Source organism: Odontesthes bonariensis, chromosome 5, assembly GCF_027942865.1.
Source record: "Odontesthes bonariensis isolate fOdoBon6 chromosome 5, fOdoBon6.hap1, whole genome shotgun sequence".
NCBI classification, from domain to species: domain Eukaryota; kingdom Metazoa; phylum Chordata; class Actinopteri; order Atheriniformes; family Atherinopsidae; genus Odontesthes; species Odontesthes bonariensis.
Genome location: NC_134510.1, coordinates 17,117,260 through 17,145,144, shown reverse-complemented (window position 1 = coordinate 17,145,144; position 27,885 = coordinate 17,117,260). Strand labels below are relative to the sequence as shown.

General features: G+C 41.3%; 1 protein-coding gene across 3 annotated transcripts in view; it reads left to right on the top strand.

Moving 5' to 3' along the window:
• The window catches only part of cobl (cordon-bleu WH2 repeat protein), a 54,215-nt gene that overhangs the window by 20,164 nt on the left and 6,166 nt on the right, over positions 1–27,885 (top strand). The window contains exons 6-13 of one of the 3 annotated variants that reach the window (XM_075465079.1): positions 53–97; positions 762–850; positions 1,346–1,417; positions 8,972–9,148; positions 18,869–19,466; positions 22,786–22,959; positions 26,029–26,353; positions 27,761–27,867. In XM_075465079.1, coding sequence (XP_075321194.1) covers positions 53–97; positions 762–850; positions 1,346–1,417; positions 8,972–9,148; positions 18,869–19,466; positions 22,786–22,959; positions 26,029–26,353; positions 27,761–27,867 — 1,587 coding nt within the window. Of the gene's footprint in view, positions 1–52; positions 101–761; positions 851–1,345; positions 1,418–8,971; positions 9,149–18,868; positions 19,467–22,785; positions 22,960–26,028; positions 26,354–27,760; positions 27,868–27,885 lie in introns of all 3 variants that reach the window. The other 2 variants (XM_075465080.1, XM_075465081.1) reach the window with 2 other exon arrangements.

The following is a 27,885-nucleotide window of genomic DNA, read 5'->3' as shown; positions in this document are numbered from 1 at the left end:
GAGCAAATGTGACGGGACTCATTGTGTTTCAAAATTTTGTCATGTTTTTCAGTTTTCCAGCCTAAAATGGCCTCTGCGCCAGCACTTAACTGTTCAGGTAGTAGTCACAAGTCTTTCTGCCTTAGTGTTGCCTGTACTAAACTCATGTGGCTGTTTAACCCACTGCTGCCTGCTCATTAACCCTGCTCTGTTACCTCAATGAACATGCGTGTTAACTTGTTAGCTACCCCGCCCTTCAAAGTAACAGTTTTTCAGTCTTGTGCTGTAGTTTTGTCACCTATGCAAACTTGTTTATCATTTCAATTTTAGATTTGTTATAAACATAATCTGACACATTCTCAGTTACCTATTTGTAGATTTTGAAGGTTAAATAGAGTTGGGCTTTAAAAACAATGAAGCGATGGCGCCCTCTGCTGAGGAATATCAGAAGACTGAAGTGTCCCAAAACGTTATGATGTGACCTGAAAATAACACACACTGCATTCTTCATGTTTATCGAGTGTCAAGTAAAGCAACTAAGTAGGATCATGTTGGTATGTGCTGTAAACAGTTGTGACAAAACCAATCCTAATTTTAGTTTTTTTTTTTTTTTTTACACCGTTTCTGTGCATGCAGATGTATTTTGTGTCTCTTACTTCTAAACGACCGTCTGAAACACTTTCTCAGAATGACACTTAGTCCCCTTCCTATTAACATGACCTGTTGATGTTGCCTCATCCAACTACTTTGCTTCCGTTGCTCTTCTTCATCTTTTTTTGTAGATTCCATTTGCTCCAGCACTGCCAATTTGGGAAGACCACAAAAGAAAGGCCTCCTGGGTATCTTTCCATTCAGCGGTAGGAAATCCCAAGTAAGACCCAAGACTGCTATTACCATCAGCCATTTTTAGATGACCTCGCCTCAAATTTACTTAATATTTTTCATGGTGAAATGTGAATTTATTTCAGGGGGTTCAAAATGACTTCTTAGAAAGTCTCCTTTCGTCTGTAGGGCGAGTCAATTAGGCACGTTCTCGCTGGCCTAAATATTTTTTCTTTTTTTCTCTCTTTTTTTTTTGTAAGCAACTAAAAATCTTTCAAAAACACATGGATAAGATGTTGTGAAAGCTTTAGAATTACTGTAAGTAATTAATAATTACTAATTACTGGTCTCAGTCAAAGTAATTACTGTAGTTACTCATTCAAAGTTTGTTACAAAATTCACCTTTCACCAGAAAAAGAAAAAATAAGAACTAACAGTGAGCAGTGCATGATGTTGTTATTAATTCGAACTGATAGTTGAAACTGACTAAATGCTCCGGCTGGACAGTTGAATGCTGCATGTTAGTTTTGCCTTCCATTTGCAGACAGAGACCACAGCTATGGACATGGATGACTGTGATGATAAAATAATCCAAAATACAGACACTCGATCCAATGTAAGTATTACTAACATGTCTCCGTGTTATTATCTTCTGATCTGAACTCATCACTGAGGTATTCCAATAACTTATGAGTTACGAGTGGAATAACTAGTGTTTGTATAGTGTAATACAAACCAGTTTGCAACAGCACAGACTGCAACTTAACAGAAGACATTTGTTGTAGGTTTTTTTTTTTTTTTTTTTTTTTTTTAATACTAAATTTATCCTTATGCATAAAAAGATGAATCCATCCTTTATGACAAACTCGGCACGTGTTTTATTGGACAAAATTACAGTTCTGTGCAAACATTTTGAGCAATTAATTTAGATGTGCAAAAATAAATGGAAATGGTGGTGTGTGTGAGCCAAAAACCGAGTTTCCACAATTCTAATGCGCTTGAGTCACCTTTGTTCTTCAACACAGCCTGAACCCTCTTAGACAGGTTTTCTTTAAGTACTCTTCAGGAATAGTTCTCCAGGTTTCTTGAAGGACATCCCAAAGCTCTTCTTTGGGTGTTGGCTGCCTTTTGTTCCTTCTCTGTCAAGATGATCCCACACTTCAATATTCCGAGGATTCGTCACTGCTGATTTTAAGTCTAGTTCTTTTCTCCCTGTCTCCCTTCCTTAAGAATGGCTTCTTGACAGCCACCCTTTCATAGAGACCCTCTATGACCCTCTCTTCGAGTCTTTTGCTGGAGTTTTTACCCCGATTTCTAAAGGACATCACTTACAAATTCTGTTATTCTGGTGTTGATAATTTCTCAGGCCGCCTCTTCTTCTTTTGTCCTCCACTTACCACCCTGCATACCACACAGAGCTATGCCAAGGCTTTGCTTGATAACATTTTGGAATCACCTTGTTGGTGCAAATATGTTCTTTTATGGCTGTCAAACGTTCATCTTTGACATTCTTTATAGGAGCAACTAAAGAAATGGGTATCAATTTTGTGCCTTTGGGTCAGGCGGCTATTAAGAAAGTGCCTAAATGTACGATTGATTTAAAATTGTTTTTTTTTCTAAGTTACTGATTCATTCTTTTAAGTTTGGTGCCTTTTCTTTTTTTTTTTTTTAACTTGAATGATGCATTGGTTGGATGAACAAACAAAGAAAACACATTCATCCTATTGTCAGGTATAAGGACTGGACAGAAAACGAATGACAATGTGGCCCATGTCCAAATGGAAGCAAAATATAATGAATTCATGGGTGGTGCCAAAGTTTAGCAAAGTCCAGAATTTCTAAAAGGTAAAACGAATAGATCCACTGTGATGTCATGTTAAAGGTAGGGTAGGAGATCCTGGATTTTGAGTCCAGCGAAGCTGCATTTTGAAAATACACAGGTAAAAAGTCCCAACCCTTTTCTTCACTTTTCCCCCGAAGGCACGCCTCTAGAGTACATGAACACGCACGAGCACGAAGGTGCACGAGCGCTGTTCTGACAGCAAGCATCGATCGTTGCCGTATTTAATATTTAGTATATGCTAACTATACGTTTAATAATGCTAGGTGCTAGCCAAGCTGGCTCTAGTTTAGCTTCCTGCCAAGCTTCTGGACGCGTAATTCGTTCACGGAGCAGGGTACACGCACAGGGGGAAGGAGGGGGAGGGAGGAGCAGATTGCAGTTTGACAGACTCCATCAGAATCCAATCATTGTTAACGGTCCGTTCAGTATGATTGGATAGTGTTTTTCCTAGATTGTACGTTCTAGAGGCCACTAAAACTTTTCATATTTGTGTCAAAACTTTTAATTAATTGGTTGCAATGGGGGTGTGAAGAGTATTTCAAGCAATATGTAAAAAAATGTTCCAGAAAAAGATCCCCTACCCCACCTTTTAACCATAAAACACTGACAGATGTATAAGTAAACTACAACTTAACTATTTAATAAAAGCATACAACTGAGAGGCAATAATTCTAGTTTAAAGGACTAATTGTTGAGCGCAGTGAAACACTAAAGATGTCACATGTCTGGGAAAAAAAGCAGTAAAAAGAATTTTAGCAAGAACTGTGTTCACATTATAGATCTTAATGATCACTGTGAAATCCAAAAATCGACAGCTCGAAAGACTATAGGAAATCTGGTCTCACCATCCATAAAGACATTTACACAGCTCAGCTCTCTCTTTACAAGGACTCCATCTCTCATGCTAAAACACAATATTACTCGGGACTTATCTGCTCAAATGCAGGCAACATCAAGACTCTATTTTCTCTTAACTCTCTCCTCCTGCTTTTCAATGAGAAGGTCAACAAAATCCACTAGCACCTAGGCTTCTCTACCTCTTCCCTCCCCTCCTCTGAACTTCTTCCGTCCTGTCACCCATTTTCCAGCTTTCATCTCTCTCTTCCCTCAGTAATCTCAGACCTCATCAGCAAGTCCAAGCCCTCTTCTTGTCTTCTTGACCCCTTCCCCACAGTTCTGGTCAAATCCTGCCTCCCCTCTCTGCTCCCCCTCATATCAGCCATTAGCCACTCCTCACTGTCCACTGGACACTGGAATTGTTCCAGCTCTTTTCAAGTTTGTAGCTGTCAGTCCCTTCCTGAAAAAACCTAGTTATGACCCCAACGATTTCAATAACCTCCGCCCAATTTCTCACCTTCCTTTCATCTCCAAAATCCTAGAAAAAAATGCTGCTACCCAACTTCACTCCCATCTCACCAACAACAGCCTTTACGAACAATTCCAGTCCGGTTTGCGTCCCTACCTATTCGATCTGAGTGCGGCCTTTGACACCATTTCTCACCCCATCCTCCTCAATAGACTCCTCAGTAGGCATCACCAGCACCCCCCCCCCCCCTCTTCATCATCTACCTCCTTCCATCTGGCAATATCTTCAAAAAATTTGGTACATGGTACAAATTTGGTACATTTCCACTGCTTCGCGGATGACACCCAGCTCTATCTGTCCAGTAAACCTGACACCACTCTCCCTCCCTCCTCCCTCACCCACTGCCTCTCTGAGATTAAATCCTGCTTCACCTCAAACTTCCTTAAACTCAGCAGTGATAAAACTGAACTCCTCCTTGTTGGCACCAAATCCACCCTATCCAAAGTTGACAGTTTCTCCCTCACCATAGACAGCTCCACAGTGTCTCAGGTTAAGAGTCTGCGTGTCATCCTCGACAGCACACTTTCTTTCCACTCCCACATCAGTAACCTTACCCGGTCTGCATATTTTAATTTCCGTAATATTAATCGTCTCCACCCCTCTCTCACTCCTCACGCCACTGCTATCCTGGTCCACAGCCTCGTCACCTCCCGCATCGATTATTGTAACTCACTCCTTTTCTGTGCCCCTCACAAATCCCTTCATAAGCTTCAACTGGTCCAAAACTCTGCAGCCCGCATCGTCACCGGAACCCCCTCCTTTAACCATATCACCCCCATCCTCCAGCAGCTTCACTGGCTCCCAGTCAAATTCAGAATTACTTTTAAAACCCTACTTTACACATTCAGGGCCATCCACAACCTCGCCCCCCCATATCTGTCTGAAATCCTCTCCATTGTCATCCCCTCTCACTCCCTTAGGTCTTCCTCCTCCCTCCACCTCTGTGCCCTCTGCCCGTCTCAGCACCATGGGGAGCAGAGTTTTCAGTCGCTCTGCTCCCCAACTCTGGAACTCACTCCCACCAGACATCCGCAACATTGACTCTTTACCCCTCTTCAAATCAAAACTCAAAAGCCATCTGTTTAAAGCTGCATTCTCCCTCTAGCCTCATTGCTCTTTTTAACTTGTGTTATTTGATTTATTGTGTTTTTAATGTGTTGTAAAGTGTCCTTGAGTGTTAAGAAAGGCCCTTTTTAAAAAATAAAATGTATTAGTATTATTATTACTACTGTCTTTGCCTCCCTTGGCTAAAATGGTAGGTGAAAAGTTGATGTGTAAAATTACAGTGGCCACCTTTTTGCTCGGGTTTAAGTTCATGCAAAACTTAAGGTGTTAGGGTTAGTTGGTTGGGGGTTGGTTTTAGCTCGGGGGCATCCTCGCTGTTGGTCACTATTGCTCCGATAAAATAGCATATTAAGAGTTATTGTGGCGTATGCTGATGTCCTCTAGAGGGCAGTGTGTGCCTCCAGAAGATCAATTAGCAGACATTCACAGACATTCACTTGGAGTTCTTGGAGTCCATACTTAGGTAGCTTTTCTTTCTCACATACAGGTACTAGATAATAACACCTTTTTCTGAGGAATACCTTTAGATAGTGGTATAGTGCTTACAGTCAACACCAATCAATAAGTGTATTTCTGCCATTTTCTGTCATCTAGACGCTGCACCTTATGTGAGTTGTGATGACTAGCTTTGGTATGACCATAAACTTAAAGAGTTGCTTTACATTTAACATACATTGTATATATTTATGTATGAATATGTTTCTTGGAGCCAATGTGAGATCCACTCTCCTGCCCTGAACCACTTCGGTGTAAACCAGATACACATTTAGATTCTGCATTAGATTACTCTCTACCTGTTTAAAGCCATAACTTAATCAACATGACATTTAATTGTATTGTACTGGCCTCCCTCTACTTCAATTAAGATTTCCAGCAAGCTCAAACCTTTGGTTCAGCCCTTCTGCTTCTTTGTTCTCTGATTCCTTGAACATTGTGCATTGTCAACATGAGATCTATTTATTTTTCCAGGTCAAAGCTGTCTTACTCTTTTATTGCCTTTATTGCATATATTAGATTACATATCCTTCTGTCTTGAATCATTCATTTGGGATTCTTTTAGGAAACCTTAAACGGACACAAGGAGATAAAAAAATCTTGAATTAAACATTTAAACTGTAAAAGGCACAGCACATTTTGTTTAATGTGGATTGATGTCATGTATTTCAAACGTTAAAATGCGATTCTGACGGCTGCGGCTAAGTTTTTATTCTTATTTCTGCTTTTGGCCATATTATGGTTTCCAGTGGACTTTAATGCAGCTGGGATTTTTCTCTCTGATATGATTGTTTTTCAGCCCAGGGCTGTTATCGGACCCCACATGTGCAATTGAGCACACACACACACACACACACACTCAGTGTTATCAGCCAGAAGGCATCAGATTACCCTACCTTAGCTTTATTAGCACTAAAAGCCCGGTCTCGTATCTCTAATTGTTCATTAAGAGCTGAACTACTGTGTGGGTTATTTTGTGTGTGTGTGTGTGTGTGTGTATGGTCTTGTAATTACTAAGATTACAGGTTAGAGAGCATTTCAAAGCAGTGTATCCTGTTTTTTCTTGAGATCTAGCTTTACTGAATATCTCAGTGTGTAAAACCGGTCGTAACAGTGCGGCACTACTTTTGTCCCACTTATACAAATAATCAGATCAGTCTAATGAACTCTGTCCTACCCTTCTACCCCCAGCATTAGAATGCACTTACAGACGCAACTATTTCTGAGTTTCACACTTAGAGGAATTTCAAAGCTCCCATTTTATTCATACTGAATAATTTACTTACAAATAGGCACGACTATACATAAAATTTATTCAAACGGAGATGTAGTGTGATGTGCAATAATGATAAATGTTGAATAAATGAGTAGAGCTTCGTTATACTTTGAAATGGTGTCAGGATAATCCACTGATCTCATTTTAGTTCAAAAAGCTCTGAGGTGAAACCAAGCGGGCTAAATATTCTTCTTTAGAGATCGATCACGAAACATAAGTGTTGGTACCTGAATAGTTATCAACTTCCTCTGAAAGCACTTAAGTTCTAGATTCCCTAAATTTCATTACTCTGCCTGAACTTGAACGCATTATATTTTCTGAGAGAACATCCATCTCCACTAACTTGTCTGCTCTCAGCCTTCTGTCAGTCGTCAACATCTCCCAGGTAACAGTCCATTTCTTTAGGCTATCTTTCAAACATGGAGTTTTTCAGCTTAAAAGAATAAAAGCAGAATTGAGATCCCTCAGCCCCACAACATTCGTCTAAATTTGTGTTATTTCTAATATGAAGACAAATTTGTGCCAATCGAGGGTTCCCAGGTGCATCAATGTGGTGAGGGATGAACCCGACTTGACTCTTTTAGTCATAAAGGACAGTGACGCACTGCACGCCTTTAGTTCCACAGTTCTCAGTGAGGCAAAACCGTTATTTTTGTTCTAAATCTAAAGACGACAACTCGTACTCCTTGTTCAAAGGGCAGAATTTGTAGGAGGATGCATGATTATCACCAAAAATGCCATTTGTTATTATTGTTTTTTGTTTTCTGCTTGGATGTGTGGTTTAAAGTGGATAAATCTTTGACGCTCTGACATGTATTCAAAGGAGAAACAATATGTAAGACGTGCTCATAGTTATGCAGATCTTCCCTGGGCTCCTTTTGTGTTACTCACGTTGCAATTATGAATGCACTGCAAACTTGGGTTCCCCCCAAGTGCTGGAGTACATTTTGTTCTATTTTTCGCTCTCGCTGCTTTGACAGGTTTCAGATTGTTTACCAGGGTAAAAAAAAAAAGTAGGAGAGAGCAGGTGAAAAAGTCATACAGAGTTCATGAGAATTTTCCTCTTTGATTATGATATTCATGTGAAATGGAGCAACATGCTTTTTTTTTTTTTGTGAATTCCAAATGAAAATCATATCAGTCCTCTCTTCCAACATTCCTTTTTTGTTCTGTCAGCCTCCATCTACCATCTGTCTCACTTCCCCCTGCCCTTCTCTTACTGCTGTCAGCCCGTGAATGCATCAGTCTCTGCTCGGGGTGCAGTTTATTTGGACACTGCAGATTGTACGTGTTCTACATAATGGAAATGTTTTACACTTCTTTTCTGTCAAGTTTGGGATGTAATGTATGCAGGAAGTTTATAAAGTAGGATTCCTGATAGATGATGACAAAAACGTACCAAAAAGTACCTAAAGCAAAAATCCATTCCGGAAGTCCATTCCTCTCTTCTCTCTTTATTCTTTTTCATTTCAGTGGAGAGCATTTTATTTACTCCATGAATCAAAACTAGTTGGACTTCTTTCCTCAAGAGTTTTTTCAAAGGTCTTTATCCTTCGCTACCATGAGGTATTCTAACCTGGGGGCCCAATTAATTCTATTGAGTTTAACTTAATGCTCCTTTTTGCTCTTTGATGTTGTGTTCAAGCATTGTCTGAACTCATCAATTAATCTGCTTTAAAAACACTTGTTCTCCGATCGTGGGGCGTGCACACCATTGCGCGGTGCCCCTGTTGTGCCAAGGCTCTGTACCAAGCTTAGCTGCAGGAAGGCTCAGATTTTCAGGAGCACTCAAGGTTCTCTTTGATCAGATATTGAAAAGCATTTTTGTTTAAATGCTTTTAGTCAGGAGCAGCCACCCTTTGAAAATGAGCTTGCACTTTCAGCTTGATCAAATAAATGTTGGAGGTAATTGTCATGAGTGAAGAGTGGACGACATCGTCACGAATGTGCCCTTCCGTTGCATGTGTGTGTTTGCCAGCAATACAGCTCTCAGCTTCTACTCGAACTTGTTTGTGCAGTTTTTGAAATTTAGTTGACTGTTGTGCCATTCTATTTCCCCCCTGGTCATATGCCAAGCTCATTTAAAAGTGATTTTTTTTTTTTTTTTCTTTCACGTCACCCGCAGGGTCTGTCTACAGTGCCAGGGGTCTACGGCATAGAGCCTGGCACCTTGGGCCAATCTCAGTCTGTCGCTAATATTTCCAGGATTTCCACTAAGACTGAGACCAAGAAGAGAAGAGCCCCTGCACCACCTGGCGCCCCAACACCCAGCATGGGACACACAGGCTTCGAAAGTAATCCGGTGAGGACACACCAGTGAAATCACGTGTACAATTGACTAAATAACAGTGGATAGTCTTTCGTGGTTGACATTGAGAGGGGGAAAAAAATGCACCGTAAATGGCAAATTTAAAAAACTTTGTACCAATCCAATGTGTCGGGGGACAATTTCATACCAGCAGGAGTGAGGCAGTATCCTGCTCTCTCATACGCCTGAAGATGCATGCACTAATTACCTGATTTTCATATGTAGACCTGCTGCATAGACCCTCAGATTCCAAAATAGAATTGAAACTTTGCACAACTTTTAGCCTTTAAAAAAGAGCCCAAAATCCTGTAAAGTGTTTCTATCACTCGGCCTAATCATCAAGTCATGAGAAAGCTGCAATCTGTGTGATGCAGCCTTTCCTTTGGGTGATTTGGCCTCAAAGTCCTGCATCGCCTATATTAGAGCAACAGCTCCCTGCAGCCTCATTATGGTGTTACGACGTCACGTTGGGAAATGTTGTTTAGCAACCAGCTTCCTTCCTCCCTCTGATAACAGCTCTTGTTTATGCGAAAGAGCCGGCGTTCTTGATGAATGTTGTACTTTGGTTTCTCAGGATAACATGGAAAATTTGTCATCTTCGTTAGCTGAACAAAGCTTATCAGCACCTTCTGCATGAAGGAGCAGAAAACATTTCTGAGAAATATCACATGAGGAGAACAGCCGAAGAGGTCAGAGGGATTAAAGCCACAAAAGCACAAGAATCACATTTTCTTTCAGTGCATGTCAAGAGTTTATAACTACTCTAACTAAAGTAAGTTCATCAGGGCTAAAACAGAATGTTCCACATGACCTTGTATTTATCACCTGAAAACAGGTGAAGCAGTGGTTTAGCGCTGTAGTTCCTCCAAAAAGAATCCTTTTTGTGTTGTAGGTTGTTGTTGTGCATACAGATATTTGTAATTTAGCTGTGCACCTGTCAAACTTGGAGTTATGACTGACACCAGATCCAAAACACAGAGACACTTCTGGGACTCGCAGGGGCAGCTTAACGGAGCAGTAGTTGGTAAGGCTATCTGCGGACCTCATGGCTGCTCTAATAATAGATCTCCCCGTTTCCCTCTTAAGCCGCCTCTGAACCAATACCCTGCTTGCACTCAGCATCACATGTGTATTTATGTGCATCCACACAATTGAAAGCAACCTCTCACGTTTCGCCTCTCTGTTTTCTGGTGGTGTTGAGGAGCAAAGAGATTGAGCACAGGCTGTCGGTGGACACAGCTGGTCTTACCAGCAGTTCAGCCTCGAGTCGATGATTGTACAAACGTGTGTATTCTACTCAGTAGAAGCAGAACACATTTAGATGATCAGAATATTGACCGACAGGTTAAGGGATGAAGGCTTTAAATTATTCATTAGTTAATAAGAGGGGTACGTGTGTCCAGCCAGGTTCATCTGAGGACACAACAGAAGTGTGAGGTGTTCAAAGACTACTGACACACCTGGCCTGCTTTTCTTCCTTTTTTTTTTTTTCTTAGGTGTGTTATTAAGAAGGATTTAGTTTCATGACAGTGAAGAGTGCCAGAGCAGCCAGGTCTGATCAAGATAGCTTCTGAGGGCCATTGGAATTAAGGAGCTCTGCATGGATCTACGGGAACAATTGCGCGTGTCACATCAAATCGCATCACAAAGAGAAGTTGCACTTTCTCATTTACTTGAATTTTGGGATTGTAGGGACTGGAGGCAGTGAGCTATACGGGGGAAAAACCGGCACACTTCAGCTCCACTAAAGACCAGTGTCACACCATAGATTTTACTTCAGGCTATGTATAGATGATAATTGCTGTATTTTTTTCCCATTCTACTTACTTGTCAAGCTTGTACTGCCCTAAAAGCATTGTTCTTTCAAATGTTTTCACTTGCACCTTTAGTTTTTTATATACAGTCTCAAAACAGAGAGGGATGATTAGGCACATAATCGCAGGTCATCTTAGGGCAGCCCTTTGTCATCGCTGTCCTCATTCTGGACGTCCCTCTGTGTTTAACAAGCTTAGGTAGTCAACTAATTACGACTCGCAAGATGCAGTAATGGACAGTGACATTGTAATACAAGCTATGAGAGTGATGAGATTGTTATAACGAAGTTAAATTGCCTAAAATAGCCATTGGAGAGGAAGAAATGACAAAGGGCGGTCATTTAAATCCAAGAGTGAACATAGTTGTATTAACACTGAGGACAAAATTAGGAGTTTCAGAAGAAAATCCAGATTTTACGTCAATCTGACAAGCGATTCATTGCAACCTTTGTGTCAAAAACAAATAATCCATTTAGAATTAGTGGAAGTTTCTATACAAATAACATTGCATGGGGGCCTTGTCCCGTCTGTTTTAAGCTTTCTATTGTATAACTTAAGTAGCTGAAATGTATTTGTTTGTAAGCTTGTGCAAAAAAAAAAAAAAAAAGACACCAATACAGTGTTTTCTGATGTTTCTTAATTCTGTGTTGTCATGTTGCCAAATTGAGGGTCCTTGGATAGTTGGCTATTTAGTTTTTTTTTGTTGCAAAATCTTGTTGACTCTGCAACCACAGAGCAAAGTGAGTCAAGAAGAAGCGAGAAACGATGATCTGATCACAAAAACAAGCCCAGAGTAAAGCGAGGATGATGTGAGCAAAACAGGTGCCTTAAGAATGTCACCACAACGTGATGCAACACGACAGCCCCACAAAGCCCGGTCTGATGACCGCAAACTCCGACCCGAGTGCCATCCAAAGTGGGGGAAAAAAGTACTGTAAAGACTTGCTACACCATTTACATGTGGCCTGGATTTATGAGGAGTAAAAATTTTTTTCTGATATTTTTCCAATATCAGAAAATCATGGTATTTTGTTGTGGATTGAAGCAAGGGCCGATCTTTGGGGTCCTCGATTCAGTCTGTTATTTTGCTTTTAAAAGGAAGCCGTGTCTGGGAGATCAATTTTAAGTTGATATCACTAGGGATGTCCCGATCAGGTTTTTTTTGCCTCAGAGTCATTTGATTTTGAGTATCTGCCGATACTGAGTCCCGATCCGATACTCCTACAGTACATTAAAAAAATGAAGAACAGCGAAGAATCAGATCCAGGATGTCCCTGATTTTTTTTTAATTTTTTTTTTAAATACTAAGCTGTAATTTTTTCCCATTTGTTTTGAAATATTATAGTTCTCATATTAAAAAAAAAAAATAATGAGAATAAATATAGATGTATATCCGATCGCTGATCGGGATGAAACGTCCGATTACGATCGAGTCTGAAACCATGTGATCGACCACGATTTCCGATCACGTGATCGGATCGGGACATCCCTAAATATCACATTCAATTAGTATTTTTTAATGCATTTCTCAATAGATTAGCATTGTATTAATGTCCCCGTTGTGCCCAGAAATTAGGTTATTGTCAGCTTTAAGTACATACATCTACACTTCTTATTTTAGCCAGCAGATTCCTGTGAAACCTAAAGCCAGAAAGTGTGATATGATACTAAACATTATGATTGAGTTTTTAAAAACGAGCAAAAACAACTGGTAACAGGAACACTGATGCTGGTTACATTTTTCCGGTTGTTAAAGTAGATGAAATCACCCAAATGTTCTGATTGTGGATAGTCGAGTAGCATGAAGAACTTTGTGGGGCGGAAGTATAGTTTCAGTCTTTTCCAAAGTATGTTCGTTGTTAAGTCCAAACCACATGTTCTTTTTCCACCTCTGGTGCAGCTGTTTGGACTGTTTGTGGATGTGAATTGGTTGGCTGGATGTGATGTGGATGGCTTGCAACATGTAACACACTACTTTGCTTTTCTTAGATTTCTTCAGATATTTATTTATTTGTTTCTCTCTTTCTAATTATTCTGCACTTAGAATTATTCAAAATAATTAAAAAACAATAAATAAAAGCAAAAATGTCTTTTTTGGAGTGTTTTGGTCACCCAGAGCATCTCTGTCACTAATGGCAGCCTCGGGTTTTCTTGGGGGTGAACCTACAGGCTTGGCACGGCATCTTTTTGTGGTTTTTCCCATTACTCTTGGCATTAAGCCTATAGAGCGTTGATAGTGCGATTTGGTCCACGGCCATTTTCAGGTCTCTTCGGCAATGCTGTTCTGAATTCAGGTCCAAATTGAGCCTGTGCCACGCCAGGACTTTCACAGTTTTGTAAAGCCACTTTGTGTTCTTTTGGTCCTATGACTTGGATCGCAGGTGCCTTTTGGCGAACTCCAGCAGGTTGTCTCTATCCTTAATCTTAAATAAATACGTACTGTCTTGCTGCTCCAATCTTTTTCCCTTTTTAAGTCTCTCCACAAAGAGTCTCTTAAGTTCATTTCATAGTGTCCGGGGATCTTTTTTGCTTGCCTGCTTGACCAAGTTTGATCAGTTTAACTGGGCAGCCAGAACAAGGAAGACTTGTTGTGGTTCCAATTTTTTTAAGTTCGAAAGTTTAAGAATGAACAGATTGATTGGACATTGTTAGTTTCAGCTGATCTTTGTCCTAGATAATGTTATCAGAAAGGAGAGGAGAGCTGCGCCATCCCAAACAAAGCCTTTTAGAGGGCACTGAGTGCTCAGAACTGGAGTTAAGTCGTAGGTAAGTAACTCATTTATTTTGAGCTGTTGAGGCTTCATATTCTGGTCATACACACACAAACACATCCACACGCATATATACACACGAGTAATAATAAATGCAACTGAATGAGTGTCAGTCCATTCAAAACTAGTAATGAGCAGCTGTGGTGCCTTTTATAGCATTTTTGAAGCTATTTGTTAACCCCTCTGGCTGTATTTATTTGTCATTGATAATAGACACACAGCTCTTAATTTCCTCACATTAATACAACGCCAACTCTCGCCATTAAAGTCTGTCAACAAACTGGTGGAAAGTTGAAAACTTAGAAATCTTTAACCTGATACAGTACTGCGTTGTAGGGTTCCAAGTAGTGACTCCATAAAGATGTTTTTTTTTTTTTTTTTGGCACAGTGAAAAATCTTTACAGGTTAGATTAATGTGAAAAAACACACTGTGGACTTTTTTGCCTGAAAAAAATGGTCACACATTTTGTTACTTGCATTAGTTTTAAGGCATGCTGAATTCCTGCCAATGCCTGTGGGTTTTCTGGAGTGATTCATTTTCCTGAGTTGTCCTTCTCGGTGATCTCTCACTCTGCTGCCAACTTTTTACTTTGCAGAGGGATTTATTATTTTTTTCCTCCCAATTTCTTTATAACCATTCATCAGTCCGGTAATTATCTCGAATGGTAGCCAAGTTTAATTTACTCCAACACACTGCAGCTATGGTTCAGTCAGCGTGAGTAAATGTAAATACGACTGGATATATGTGAGGTACTGTGTAGTCTTTGTATGGTTGGATGCTTTCCATCAGCTTCCTTTGTTTTCTAGGCTTGGCTTTGGTCAGATGAGATGAGCCAATCAAGAGAGGGGAAATAATGATTGATACATGGGAGAAAGGAAGGAAATTATCCTGTTCGTGGCTGATGTGTGACGTTTCGGAAGAATGTAGAATAGGATGTTTACCCACTTGCTGAATGATTATACTGTATCACTCCACATGTTTTAAGGAAACAAAACATTTTTTTAATTTTTTCTTTTCTTTTCTGAAACAGTTGGGAGTACAGGAAAAATAACTCCACTAATGCCAAAGACAACAGGCAGCGCTTCCGCTGTTCACCCGATCTTTTCTTCCTTTAGAGTCCTTGTGTTGGTTATGCTGTGCGACAGCTGTACACAGCAGGTGCTCCGGCTCTTGCGCTGCAATGTACACTTTAAAGCATTTCTCTTCAAAAGGATGCAAATGGCAAAAGTGGGTGATGCAGCATGCATTCTGTTTGGTGAGCTCTGTCAGAGTACAAAACTGTTTGGATTCATGAAAAAATCTGATCCCTTTTAGGCAGCGCCCAAACACTGGAACAGGTTGATGGGAAAAGTTTTTCGCTAACTCCCTCTAGACTGAACCTACGTGGTATGAAGTCTGCGTGTGAGGTTGACTTCTGTAATGTTGTGGACAAATAGGTCTAAGGTTTACTGTTCAAAGGCACTATGGGGTTTCTATTCTAATGCACAGACCTTGAAGATTGCGAAAGTGTGAATAACGGGACGTGATTCGTAGAGTATGTGGCAGACGGGACCCGTTTGCACTTGAGGCTGTCTAAATGTGTAATGTAGTGCTCTAGGGATAATCAGCATCTGTGGCTGTATCTGTTTGTGTGCGTGTCTCTCTGTGGCTGGCATGGTAAATGTGTGTTCTAATATTCCCCATAACCCAATAAATTGATATGTAGCCAACATCTATTTAGCCTATTGCTGTCTTTTTTTTTTTCTTTAGAGGTCATCATTGAGCTGGCTTTTTATTCATTTAGAAAAGCAGTAGATTGTTTTTGAATACAGTACCTAATGTTTCCATGTGTTAGTATCTGAATACAGATCATTGCCCACGGTCCCTAAGTTTTACGATGCATTTGCTTCTCTTTCCCCTTATGTCAGCCCACCGCTGACCCAAAATGAACTGTGTACAAAGATCACTGTATCTGAAGGGAAAGGGTGAAGAAAATCTTACTTTTCAGTAGGTTAGTAGGACAAGCTGGATGACAAAAGAACTGGGTCAGCCATGTGTCTCATCCTCATTCTCCCCCCCTCTCTCGCCACATTGTTAAAACTTTTTAACATAAAACTCCTTCCATCAAACTTGCACACCCACACATCTTCATTATAACACACTCAGAAGAACTAACACACGCCAACTGTCTTCCAGCCTGCTGTTAGGGTGTTTATGACCTCGGTGCCCTTCGTGTTGACACAGTTCAGCTGCTATTATTACCTCTGACACGCACATGCATACACATACATGTGGGAATATGCTCATGCATTCTGACATGCCTAAGCACACACAAACATAGCGTCACCCCCTCTCATACATGCACATACTTTGTTTTACATTCCACATCAGCGCTCTAATGTTAGTCTGTTATAGAAGCTCTTACCCAACAAGAGTCCTTCAAAACCACCGATGAATGGTCACGCCACTAGGTTGAAGGCTCCATGGGTGGCCCTATCCGATCAACATGCTTCAACATGGGGCCCTTAGCCTAGCAAGCCATAGAGTGGAAAATTTAATGGACACAAAAGCCTGCTCTGGTTTTAGTTCTCAATGCTCTCTCTCAAAGCGCAATTCCCTATAATACGTACCCATGTCACGCAGTTGCTCAAAAAGAGAAGCGCATTCATTGATTATAACGGTTAGTTCAGGATGCTCACTGTCACACCAATCGCAGCTGTTCGGGTCGGAAAAACACACCGACCCGACAGTGTTGTTGCGTGTTAAATTTAGCTTTAAGATTCTTCTCTTTAAAACCTAATCGAACAAAAGTACATCTCCATTACTACAGGACTTCTCTCCCTCAATAACAGAATGGCAAGCTCCTGTCTAAAGATAGAAAAAATGCAGAAAACAGGAGAGCTTTGAATGAAGTTACCACTGACATTTTGTTGACGTAAAACAGACAAAAAATAAAGTCGGCTCAAAAACGAGGAAAATAGATGATCAGCTGGCGGCTGATGAGCTCCTTCATTATTACTTCACCCTCTGTAATTAATTGAACTTGTATGACTTGATAAACCTGTAACCTGTATTATAAGTGTGCTTGGAATAACGGTGTTTAACCCTTTCTTTTACCAAGCCAACACGGACACTGATGCATGGATGAATGATCCATCCGTCCAGCTCCTCTGATAAAGAAAAATGTCTCAATATTTATCTTAAGTTAACTATATAAATAATCAGTTTCAAAACCAGTCCATTAGAATTATGTACTTGTTGGCATATCTGTGTGTTCAGAGTGCATATTGATTATTAATCCTCCTGCCATCTGAATCATCCTTCACAATGTGATTTGAAGGACGCTCTTTGGTGAACTTAATCACTCACTTCAACAGCTTTGCATTCATTTCAGTTGACATTGTTGTTGCTTGTGATTTAATGTAACATGACTCGAGTCCACTTAAAGCGTACGTGGTTGAGAGTCCTGCCACCCCCCAAACCCCCCCCCCCCCCCCCCCCCCCCCCCCCAGGTTGTTGGGGGGTTGAAAAACAAGTTTTAGACCTCATCCAAATGGGACCAAAATGAGAAAATGTAAAATTCATCAACACATTAACATAGTTCATATTCAAATTTGGCTTGACTTAGTTTATAGTTTGACTTTAAATGTGGTTCAATGTAATATTAAATCTACTGTAACATGCTTAAGTGCATGCTGCGTTCCCAGTCATGGTGCCATACCCTCAGAAAAGCAACACAAGTTTAGCCCCGCTCAGCAACCCCCTAATCTATACACTCCCGCTCAGCAGGATGTATGAGACATACTCTTCTTATATGCGAGTGTGCATGAGCCTGTTCAGTCACACAAACAAATGTACGTGCTTATGCTTGTATGTTGACGCTGCTTCTGTTTTCGTTTCATAGTGTAGCTCGACTGCAATCTTGTGTTTATCTCTGGAGGGAACGCACATATTAACGTACTAGGATACAGACATACATACATGTAGCCGGGCCACATACACAGACAGACACGCACAAGCACGCACACACACATCCATCTTTATAGGCAAGTCAGTCATCCATCGCAGCTTCAACTTTGGCCCACTTCCACTGTTGTGTTTCTATTCATGTATATATAAATGCTGAGGAGGGAGAAGAGCAGGGGAGCGGTTCAGAGAAAGACAGCCCGTTGGGGGGCCATTTGGATTTCCATAGCATGCCCTGCACTGGGTTCATTGAGTTCACATGTGTGAACCCAGTTTGCCTGCAGAAACGCAAGGTGGCCTGATCTCTTTCTTGCATTGCTGAATGATGCAACAGTGTATGCAGCTCTAGGCATGTTCTTTGTTGAGTTTCAAGGTGAGGAACAGTTGAAAGCAGAAATGGTAATGATCATTTCTTCAAAATAAGGCTATCTGTGCTGTTGAAGCCTGCCCTCAGCCCTTTTACATTGAATTTTCATGCGCTCACTTTATTGAGATTGAGATTCAACAGCAAAATAAGTGTGTGAATGGCCTCACCTTCCTGTGGAATAAAATAAATAATTTACTACTTTGTTAGTTTGCCAGTGCATTTTCTATTTGTTTTACTTGTATATTTGCATTTATCAGAGGAATCCACGGGTCGCTCTATCCATCCATGGAGATATGTTCAGCTATCTCCAAGTTTTTTGCTTTTCTTATGTGATTGAAATATATAGGTTCAAGATGTGAAATTGGACATTATCTTTCATGTGCATGTGACCTGTCACATCAACACGCTTGTGGGAAAAAGTAAATCGGCTCAACAGCATTACATTTAAGCAGTGGGTGGTGTGCCCACAGAAAAACTAAGAATTACTAAAATGCACAAAGGTGCTGTCGCAGTACCACCGCATCGTATTAACTGAATTGCTGGCAGACCTTATTTGTCTCCTTGTTGGATAATTTAAAAGGAATGTGGACACTGATGGATTTCGAACACCCAAACCTTTGCCAGAACGCCACTTGATTTGATTAGTCAGTAGTAAAGTCTATTTTAGTCCTGGCAGACTGAATTTACTGTATAGTTTATGGTTAAACCACAAATGCACACAGACACACACACACACACACACACACGTGCATAAAGTGCTCATGTAAATTAACTTTCTCCTCTCTGCCTCCTTTCTTTTCACTTCTTTTCTACCAGGTGGGCCTCGGTTCAGAGAGCCAGTTAAGGAAAAGAAAGGCTCCAGCCCCTCCTCCCACTCCAAGTTCCCTCACCCAGGACTCCGACTACACTTCAACGCCTGCTGCTCCCACACCTGAAAGCCCCACTATTGAAATATCCACCCCAGCCTACCGCACCAAAGTGGCACAGTCGACCAGAGTCTCCGATGCCTCTGTGGTGGTACAAATGGTGAAACCAGCTCCTCTCAAAATAGCAGTACAGCCTCCACCTGTGCGCGAGGCCTCTCCAACCACCAGTTCTCCATCCCCAAGCAGCAGCACCAACGACAGCCTGGCCGTGCAGGATTCCAGCTCTGAACTCGGTCACAGTCTTGACGACTCAGATGCTGACCTGGAGCTGTCTGGTTCCTGCTGCAGCACCAGTAGCACAGCAAGTGGCTCTGTGCAGGCTCAGCCGGCTACAAAAAGCTCCAGGAGCACAACGCTTAAATCAACCAGCAGTCCGCCTGCCCAGAAAAATCAAGAAGAGACCTCGGACAGCAGCTCGAGGTCGGAGACAGAGTCGGCCTTAAACCTGAAACTGGATGAAGTTGAGAACAACAGACACAGCGCAATAGGTAAATTCCAGTAAGATGGCATAACGATAGACAAGGCAACATTTAAAGACATCAGTTAATACGTAGATTCATAAAAATAAAGAGTTAAAAATATATCTAGAATGTTCCTAAAATAATTTCAGAATGTTTTTCCCCTTGACAGCGAAGACACAACCTATTAACCAGCATCTCTCAGAATAAAATGAGTGAATGCCCACCTGTTGTTGTCATGTACAGCTATTCTAGTTGTCTTCCTTTGTGTCAATACCAGCTCACTATTGAATTGTGAAATAAAGCTGCTGATCACTGGGCTTTTGACAGTGGTGGCAAAGACACCGTATGTTTCAGAAGTGAGACGGTGACAATTTGCCTGTAAAGACTTTTCTAACTGTCTACCCTGGAAAGCTGGGCTGTCGCACTGTGGCAACATCTGAGGCTCAAACTGCAAAAACAGACATGCCTGTCCTACTGAAACAAAAGAAGCCCGTGTGTGCGTGTACGTGTCGATGTATGTGTGTCTACGTCACGTCACGGCTGCAGAACAGGATCTAGTGGGGCTGGTTTTCATCATAGCTCCTGAGACAGAGTCCTTGTTTCTCACACGTGCCTGTCAATCATTTTTCTATCTTTCTTTCTACCTCTTTCTGTCGCTATTTTTGTTTTTATTTTTTTAGTCTTGCCTCTCTTGCTCTCAAATGCAGTCAACCATTCGCATAACTCTGAGAGTTGGCAGATGCAAAGGCAGATAGATCCATCACAGATTTAAACAGGAACTACTTGAACTTTAGTTGGCCTCATATCGATTTTCTATATAACCCAGAATATTCTCAGAGGGAAAGTGAATTGCAGCTGACGGTTGTAGAGTCTGACGGGGTCATAGATGAGAGAGCCGCGGGCATTAGAAAAAGAGATGTGAAAGGTGAGAGTGTCAGAATGAAGTGGAGGGAACGGAGCATGGGAAGGTTTTTGGCTAAGGGATGACAGGGTTGAAAGGATGAAAGAGGCAGACTCGATTACTTTTAAGGAGGGAACTCTGATGGAAAGACAGATGAGAGCAAAAGAGAGGGAGAACTATGAGAAGACCAGCGCATTGGAGAGGATAAAGCCGTTAGCATAACAGTTTAAAAGAATTTCAGCGACTACTGGACACAGCTGACGGTGCACAATCTTTCTTTTGCCATGACTCTTTCAAATGTTCACTGTTTCAGCAGCTTTTTATTTGTCAAGTTACAGTCATTTAGTTCAAATGTGTGTTTTTACTGGCATAACTGTACTCTAAAAGCAACATTCCCACCTTTTTCTTTCTTAATCCCACACACACCCTTGACACGATCTTATTTCTCAGAGTGACAACGAACAGTCCCTCTGTGCATAACTGCTTTTATTCGTATGAACGGTGCATACTGGGCAGTGGATACCTGGTATGCATCTTAAGAAGGTCAGCTCCACTCTGTACCTACTTCACAGCGCTCCCTTTGGCTTGTAAAGGCAGAGATAGAAATTTGAGCAATGGATGTTTCAAGTTTCAGTTAGCCTTTCAGCTGCTGTTGTTTTGATTCAGTCTCTCATTGAGGTCTTTTTACTTCAATCAGTAAGTAAGTAAAAGTAATACTGCCTGTGGGACAGGGTTGTTATTGGGTAGCTGTATTTTATCCTTCCTGTTTTCCACTGACTCTGTATTGTCTGAGAATGTCATCCAGACACATTTCGTCCCATTTGCCACTTTACACCTCTGTTAGCATCGTGCTCAATGCTTCTCGTCTGACTCGCAACTCAGTGATAGACGGTCTTCCTCTCCATAATGTATTCAGGAATAATTTGCCTTCTGCAGGCCTCTACGTACAAAGTGCTAAGACGGGGGCTGTGGCTTAAAGATACTGACAAGATTTTTGTATTTATTAATTCAAAATGCCCTAACAACTTGACTTCCTAGAAACGTACAATATTTGAAATATTTTGTCAGTTGTTGTATACGGTTTATTAGTTAAACGTACTGAAAGACTTGGTGCGCAGCAACTGGTCCTGCCCCTTTCAAAGGGAATTTCTATTTAGGTTTCTGTAGGATAGGAAAAAGAGGGATTCTAAACTGAGAGGCATCTTGGAATATCTTGCTGTCACTTGCCTTAAAACATCAGCTGTTGCTCTGTTTACCTTTGTTTCCAAGGTTTGTCCTTTGACCTCATTGTGAAATTCCACCGGAGTAACACTGGAGTTCCTTGTTGTACTTTAAGGGTTGTATTTTTGTGGTAGGGCAGTGACACGGTCACAATCAGCTCTGCAACAGTTTGATATTTTTCCATCCTATGATTTGTGTGACTCTCTGTGGCATTTTGGTCCCAAAGTGCAGAGGGAACAAGTGAGAGGAGCAAAACAGGAATGTCGCACAGTCAGAAGAGCATCAAAAAGCAAGCGCTTTGACAGAGGGTTGGCTACACTTTGCACTGAGGACAGACATGGCAGATTCGAATCTGTTTCTTGTGCAATGTTGATATACTGCTAATCTGATACTTATGTCAACAAGTGCTGATAAAGTACACGCAACCGGAAAAGTCAGCAATACCTAAAACATAAATTAATTTAATGGCACCAGCAGTGCCGAGAGCGTCCCATGCTTTCAGCATCAAAGAATGCTTTTCGTGGTGAAAGAAGGAATGGTGGTCAGTGAACATGAATAGCTCTTCCAACAGATTTTACCTACAGGTGAGAGCTCATTAAAATGACTGCAGCCCTGAGGGCTGTAGGAATGACACAAACTAGCAGCTCTGCACTGGAAGTTCCTTTTGACGTCTTTTATGTGGCTCTCGGCTGTCTGCCTTCATTAACTCGCATGCAGATTGCGTTTCCAAATATTCCACACACATTTTTGTGGTCCTCACACTCCTCGGTTGGAACTTGAATTCTGTCTGTTACACAAGAAATGTCAGTCTTGAGTTTCTTTAATCTTGTTTGTCATAGCTTCCTTACCAACTTCTGTGGTAAATGTTGTACTACCGAAATGGATGACGGCTCAAACACTCCTGCGGTAAAGTGTGTTGCGTAAATCATAACTGCTTCACCAAACAGTGTTGGTTTCATCATCCTTACCTTGGCCTGTATGTTCAGGGCTGCCGTGTGTTCAGGTTGTGCCAGCCTGTGCCTTCCAAATTACCAAAGCTCACCGAACCCTGTTGTACATTTTCCACTAACATACATACATGAGCTAGAGTAGCAGAAGCGCTTGGTTAAAGTTTGTGGCTCAGCAGAATGAGTACAGTATATCTTAAGTTGTGTGACATTTTTCCTATTTCTTCAAGTGTGACCAGTATCATTATCCTTGCCCGCATGCCCTTTGTTTATCCAGAAAACGGTGATCGACCAGTGCCTCCCAAACCTCGTCGTTCCCCAATCAGAGAGCCACGTCAGCTTGACTCATCCCCTACCTTGTCTGTTTCTCCCTCTCCCTCCCCTCCCATTGATCCTGCAGACAGCATCCCTCCACAGGACCCCTTGGAGGTGGAGGAAGCAGGACCCCAGTGTAGGTTCCACATGGACTGCTGATCTCTTTCCACTGATACTTTTTTTTTTTCTTCCTTTCTAGAGGCTGCTCATCTGTTTTTCCTGCTCTTGTTTCATCTGTCCCAATCAGAATTTGTGTGTTACATGTCAGCAAATCCATTTAGATTTGTGTGTCTGTTTGAATATTGAACTCTGTCCTAATATGCTTTCCGTCTCTCCTTCAGCGACTGGGGCAGCTGAGTGTTGTTAAGTGATACCGGGCCCGTATGAGGTCAAGGTGCTTCATATCTATAAACGTCATATAAATGTCGGGGTCCAAAAGGTCAGGGCTGAGGTCATCACCAATCAGCCGTAGTGCTTTTTATGTTGCATTTAAACACCACATGGGAGTATACTTGATGCATAATGGAAGAGGTTGCTGAACTGCGTATCTTCGCTGCATTACCACGATAGATGGCCAAACTACTTCTTCCTTTTCTTCACCTCATTGTGCGCCTGCCAAGTGATCTATGAATGATCTATTCATTTCAAATTTTGTCTGTTCTCTTCCCTGCTCCCGACCCCACACCCCTTTTTTTTTTTTTTGTTTTGTAGTGTACTGCTGTGGGCCTGTGCGTCTGCGGTCCAAACACTCGTGAAGTCTCTTTCTGGCTCCATCCTTTCTTCACCCTGGCAACCCTTTTTCATCAGCTCCCTTTGCTTCTTCATGGCCTGTCTTACTTCTGTTGGACTTTCCTTTGATAATCAACCTTCCCCCTCTCATTCCTTTGAGGGCTTTTTTTTTTTTTTTTTGTCCCGCCGATTATTCAGTTCTGCCGTATTTGATTGAATTTCTGTAACTATATTTTGATAGTTTATTTCTACAGCCTTGCATGGTGTGTTGGTAGCCAGTCTTACTTTATTTGTTCTTTGACAGAAATTGGGGCAAGTCTTGCTCTTTAGTTTCACCTTTAAAGAAATGCTATTCAGTGTTTGATTGTTCTTTTTTCTTATATATTTTTTTTTAAAGAAATACATGTACATAATGTGCATGGTTTTACTTTTCACCTTGATCCTAGCGGTTGTCATTGATTATGCATGACATCAGAGCTTAGTTGTAAGTGGGCACCCAGAATGTGGTGATAGGACAATGAGGCAAAGCTATGTGATATCAGCTAATATATATGTGATAGCTGCAGAACAATAAGTGGACAGTGTAATGTCTCTGTGTCAGTGCCTAAGATTGTGACTAAGTTTAGGAACCTAAAGCCTGAATGATTGCTGACTTTTATGATATTATGGGGGGGGGGGGGGGGGTCTTTGTATTGATCTTTGTATGACACGCTCCCTTTAGGTTCGAATTGCTCATGATATATAAAACAACTAAATGAAATATAAGAGCTCTTCCCAAAGAAAGCTTTCTTCTCAGAAAAGACTGTTAGTGCTTCACAGCTGACTTTGGTGGGAATCAACTTGTTTACAGTTTTAAAGACTTAAAGTGGCTTCTTGTCGTGTAGTGATTGTGTTTAGTCAGTCGATGACTTTTTGTTATAACCCGAGTTCTCTGTGTGAGTGTACTACTGTGGTATCCCTGAATCTTATGAGGACAAATTTAGCATTTTTGAGAAGTAGACAGTAAGTTTTAGGCTCCGAGCTGAATCTCTGGAAATGTGTTGATAGATTTTTGTCACTGAGAAACAGAAGGTGTGTTTGAATGCGTCTTTCAATTAAAGCATTAAAGACTGGAGAAAAGGGGTAGGATTTTGTTTTGGCTTTGCGAATGGATTGCCACGGTCAGATTTCGAGTAAGTAACATGTCACTATATCGACAGCTTTGGAATGAAGACATTGTTTGTTTGGCCTTAACAGACGCATGTGCTCTAGGTTTTTGTGAGTTGAAGGTTTGGGAGCAGATGTTTAGGAGAGCATAACACAGTCTGCGTGTATGTGCATGTGCACCTTTTTGTGTGTGAGTGTGTGTGCTGATTGTGGCTGTAACTGGCATGACTTTGCAGTTGCTGGGAAGGAGCTGGGAGGACAGCCCTGTGAGTCATCACCACATCTCCTGGAACTGACTGTTCTCCACACACCATTAGGACCAGACGCACAAACACACACACACACACACACACACACACACACACACACACACACAAGAAGACTTGTTTCAGCAGCACAGTGCAGGTTCAAATTCATACTCACTCTCATCTGCACCTGATACTACTGTAAAAACAAGGTCCTTCACTGTTGAACTCATTTCAAAGAATCCCCTTTTGAATTCCCAGACTTCTGAATGCCTGCTGGGCTGCCGAAAACCTAACAAATAGTTCACAGATTTTTTTTTTTTTTTTATTATTCCCTCGGCCCAGAGTTCATTGAAATCATTGACACTCTATTTAAGTTCCCCAGAACCCACAGGACTGACCAGAGAATGAGTGTATTAAAGAGATGAGAGGGTATGAGGCAATGCTATCTTTTTCTTGAACCTTAAACAGTTTGGAGGGAATTTAATTGAAAGAGTTTGTTTACAGAAAGTCCCCCCACACGTGATTGAAGATTTTTTTTTTTTTTTTTTTATTTATTTTTTTATCAAGTCATGAGTAGTTTTGCTCCAGGCTTCTCTGGTATATTTGGCCTGTGCTTTCTGGTTTGTGTGTGTGTCTGGTTGCAGAATGAATGTTTAAATACGACCTCTGTTTTCTTTTCTTCTTCTGTCTTTTCTCAATCTTGAATCTGCATCCTGTGCTCCTTTAACACTTGTTTTTGTTGTTCTCATCTTTCATCTGTTCTCATACTTTTCTCTTTCAAATGCTTTTTAGATGTCTAAAAGTGTTTTTTTTTTGTTGGTTTGTGAAAGATTGAGCCCCAGATTTTGAAATATTGCCTTGCATTAACAAAATACCTGTGACCTCGAGGTGTCTAACCTTGATATGTAGAGTTTTTGCCCATTGACGACTTCATCCCCAATCCCTTCCTTTCATCTCACAAAACCACTGGAATGTCTTTGATTTGGGTGTGGAAGTTTAATGCTGCTAACCGTGCCTACCACTTTTGAATCCATTGATATCGCCTAAAATTCATACAGAGATTTTCTTCTGTCCTCTCTCAGCATGGCTCCATTCCATGCAGAGCTCCACGGGCAGTGGCAAGAAACAAGAAACCGAAGCACCTGAAGCCGAGACTCTGTCCTTGGACAGCAGCAGTGGTGGCAGCAGCCTGCCCGATCATGGTTATGCAGCTTCTGAGGGCATGGCAGAGGGCGAGGACTCGTGCATGGTCAGTTCTCCGTCTGACACCCTACCCACCTCCCCAGATGGGAGTTTATCCCAGGGTGGAAGAAGTGGAGAGGCCAGAGGAGAGAAACGGCTGCAACCAGCGCGGGATAGTTCCAGTGACAGCGATGAGGGATGTGCCACCTGGAGATCGAAGCACAGGTAGAGAGGAAGTCATGGATATCACAGAAAGAGGAACCATTGAAGTTGGTAGGGCAAGAGTGTGGGGGTGGGGGGTGGTAAATGTAGTTGTCAAGTAAGTGGTGTTTGTGTATATTTACCTAATGTGCAATATTGATCCATCGAGACAGTGAAGCACATTCAGACATCTGTATTGTCCTCGAAAGAACTCAGTCTTCCAAACTTGTCAGTCTAGTGCATCTTGTCTCCTTCCTCACAGGGCTTATTCGTTTTTAGTCAACTCCTTTTGACTTTCCATTACTATTTTTTTTAACTAGTCTTGCCATTTTAACACTTTATTCCATTTTTTTAATTCGTTTTTATTCATAGATTGTGGTTCCCTGTCAGACAACACCACGTGTGTGCTATTCACACAGCTGTCCATAGAGGCGGCCGTGACCTGCTTTAAAATATATAGATTTATACATTTACAAGCCTCCTTGTGTCAAAGTTTTATCAAACACCTGTATTTTCACATGGAGAGTGATTCATCATCCTTTCATCCAACTTGAGTCTGGCAACACCTTTTACTATCCCAGCAGTAGGCTAATAACCAAAAGCACCTCCCATCTTTTTGTATCTGAGTTGTGGCCAAAGCTGGCCGGTCAACTTTTTGTGCTTGGCGCTCATATTTATGTTTCTAGGCCCCTTTTCAAAGCTCTTTTTGGAAAATGAATTCTGCTCCAGATCACTTTACGCCTTTTAAGTTGTTGCGAAATGTGTATGGTTTTGTGCCCAGACCAGGGATTGTGGATTGAAGCTTTAACTACAAGAAGCATGATGAATCCAGAGTTTGGCCTGATGCTGCTGGGTTCTTGGTATTCCAGGAAAAGGGCTATAACCCCATTTTCTCAGAACCACTGAGGAAAAGCGAACCAGTCCAAGTCTCTTAGAAAATAAATTCTATTTGGTTTGGCCTCCTTTTTACAATTTGTTATGGCTAATATGACACTAATTCGTGAGAATGCTCTGTTGAACCCTTGAAGAAAGTGGGGGAAGTTTAAAGTGTGATAATAATATCTTAACTGCAGCCTGTTTCAAAGCCTGCGGGCTCCAATAAAAATGACATTTAGTTTGCACTTGCACAAACAAATATTTTTCCTTCTGTTACTGATCTGCTTTTATCCCTGCCGCACTAGTATCAAAAAGGGTGGTGAATGTAACTAAGGACATCAAGAAACTGCTCGGATCATCTGTTCATTGATAGCTGCAATTAAAAATGAAGACAATATCAGTGTTTACTGCATTTATTCTGCCCAATTGCTTTTAGCGTTTACGTTGTTAATGGGACTGCCATTTGTGTCCTTTTTTTTTTTTTTTTTTAAACATGTGTCTATTAGTGCATTTGGCTTTTTGACACCAATTTTTTTTGTTATGTATCACTTTCAGGCACAGTGCCAGCCATCAGGCACAATCGGTCAAAAGCAATGAAGATGACTCGGAGCTCACAGCCCAGCTCCATCAGACTTTGGCAGACCTCGAAGCAGACCTTGCAGGTGAGGCAGCATGTCAGA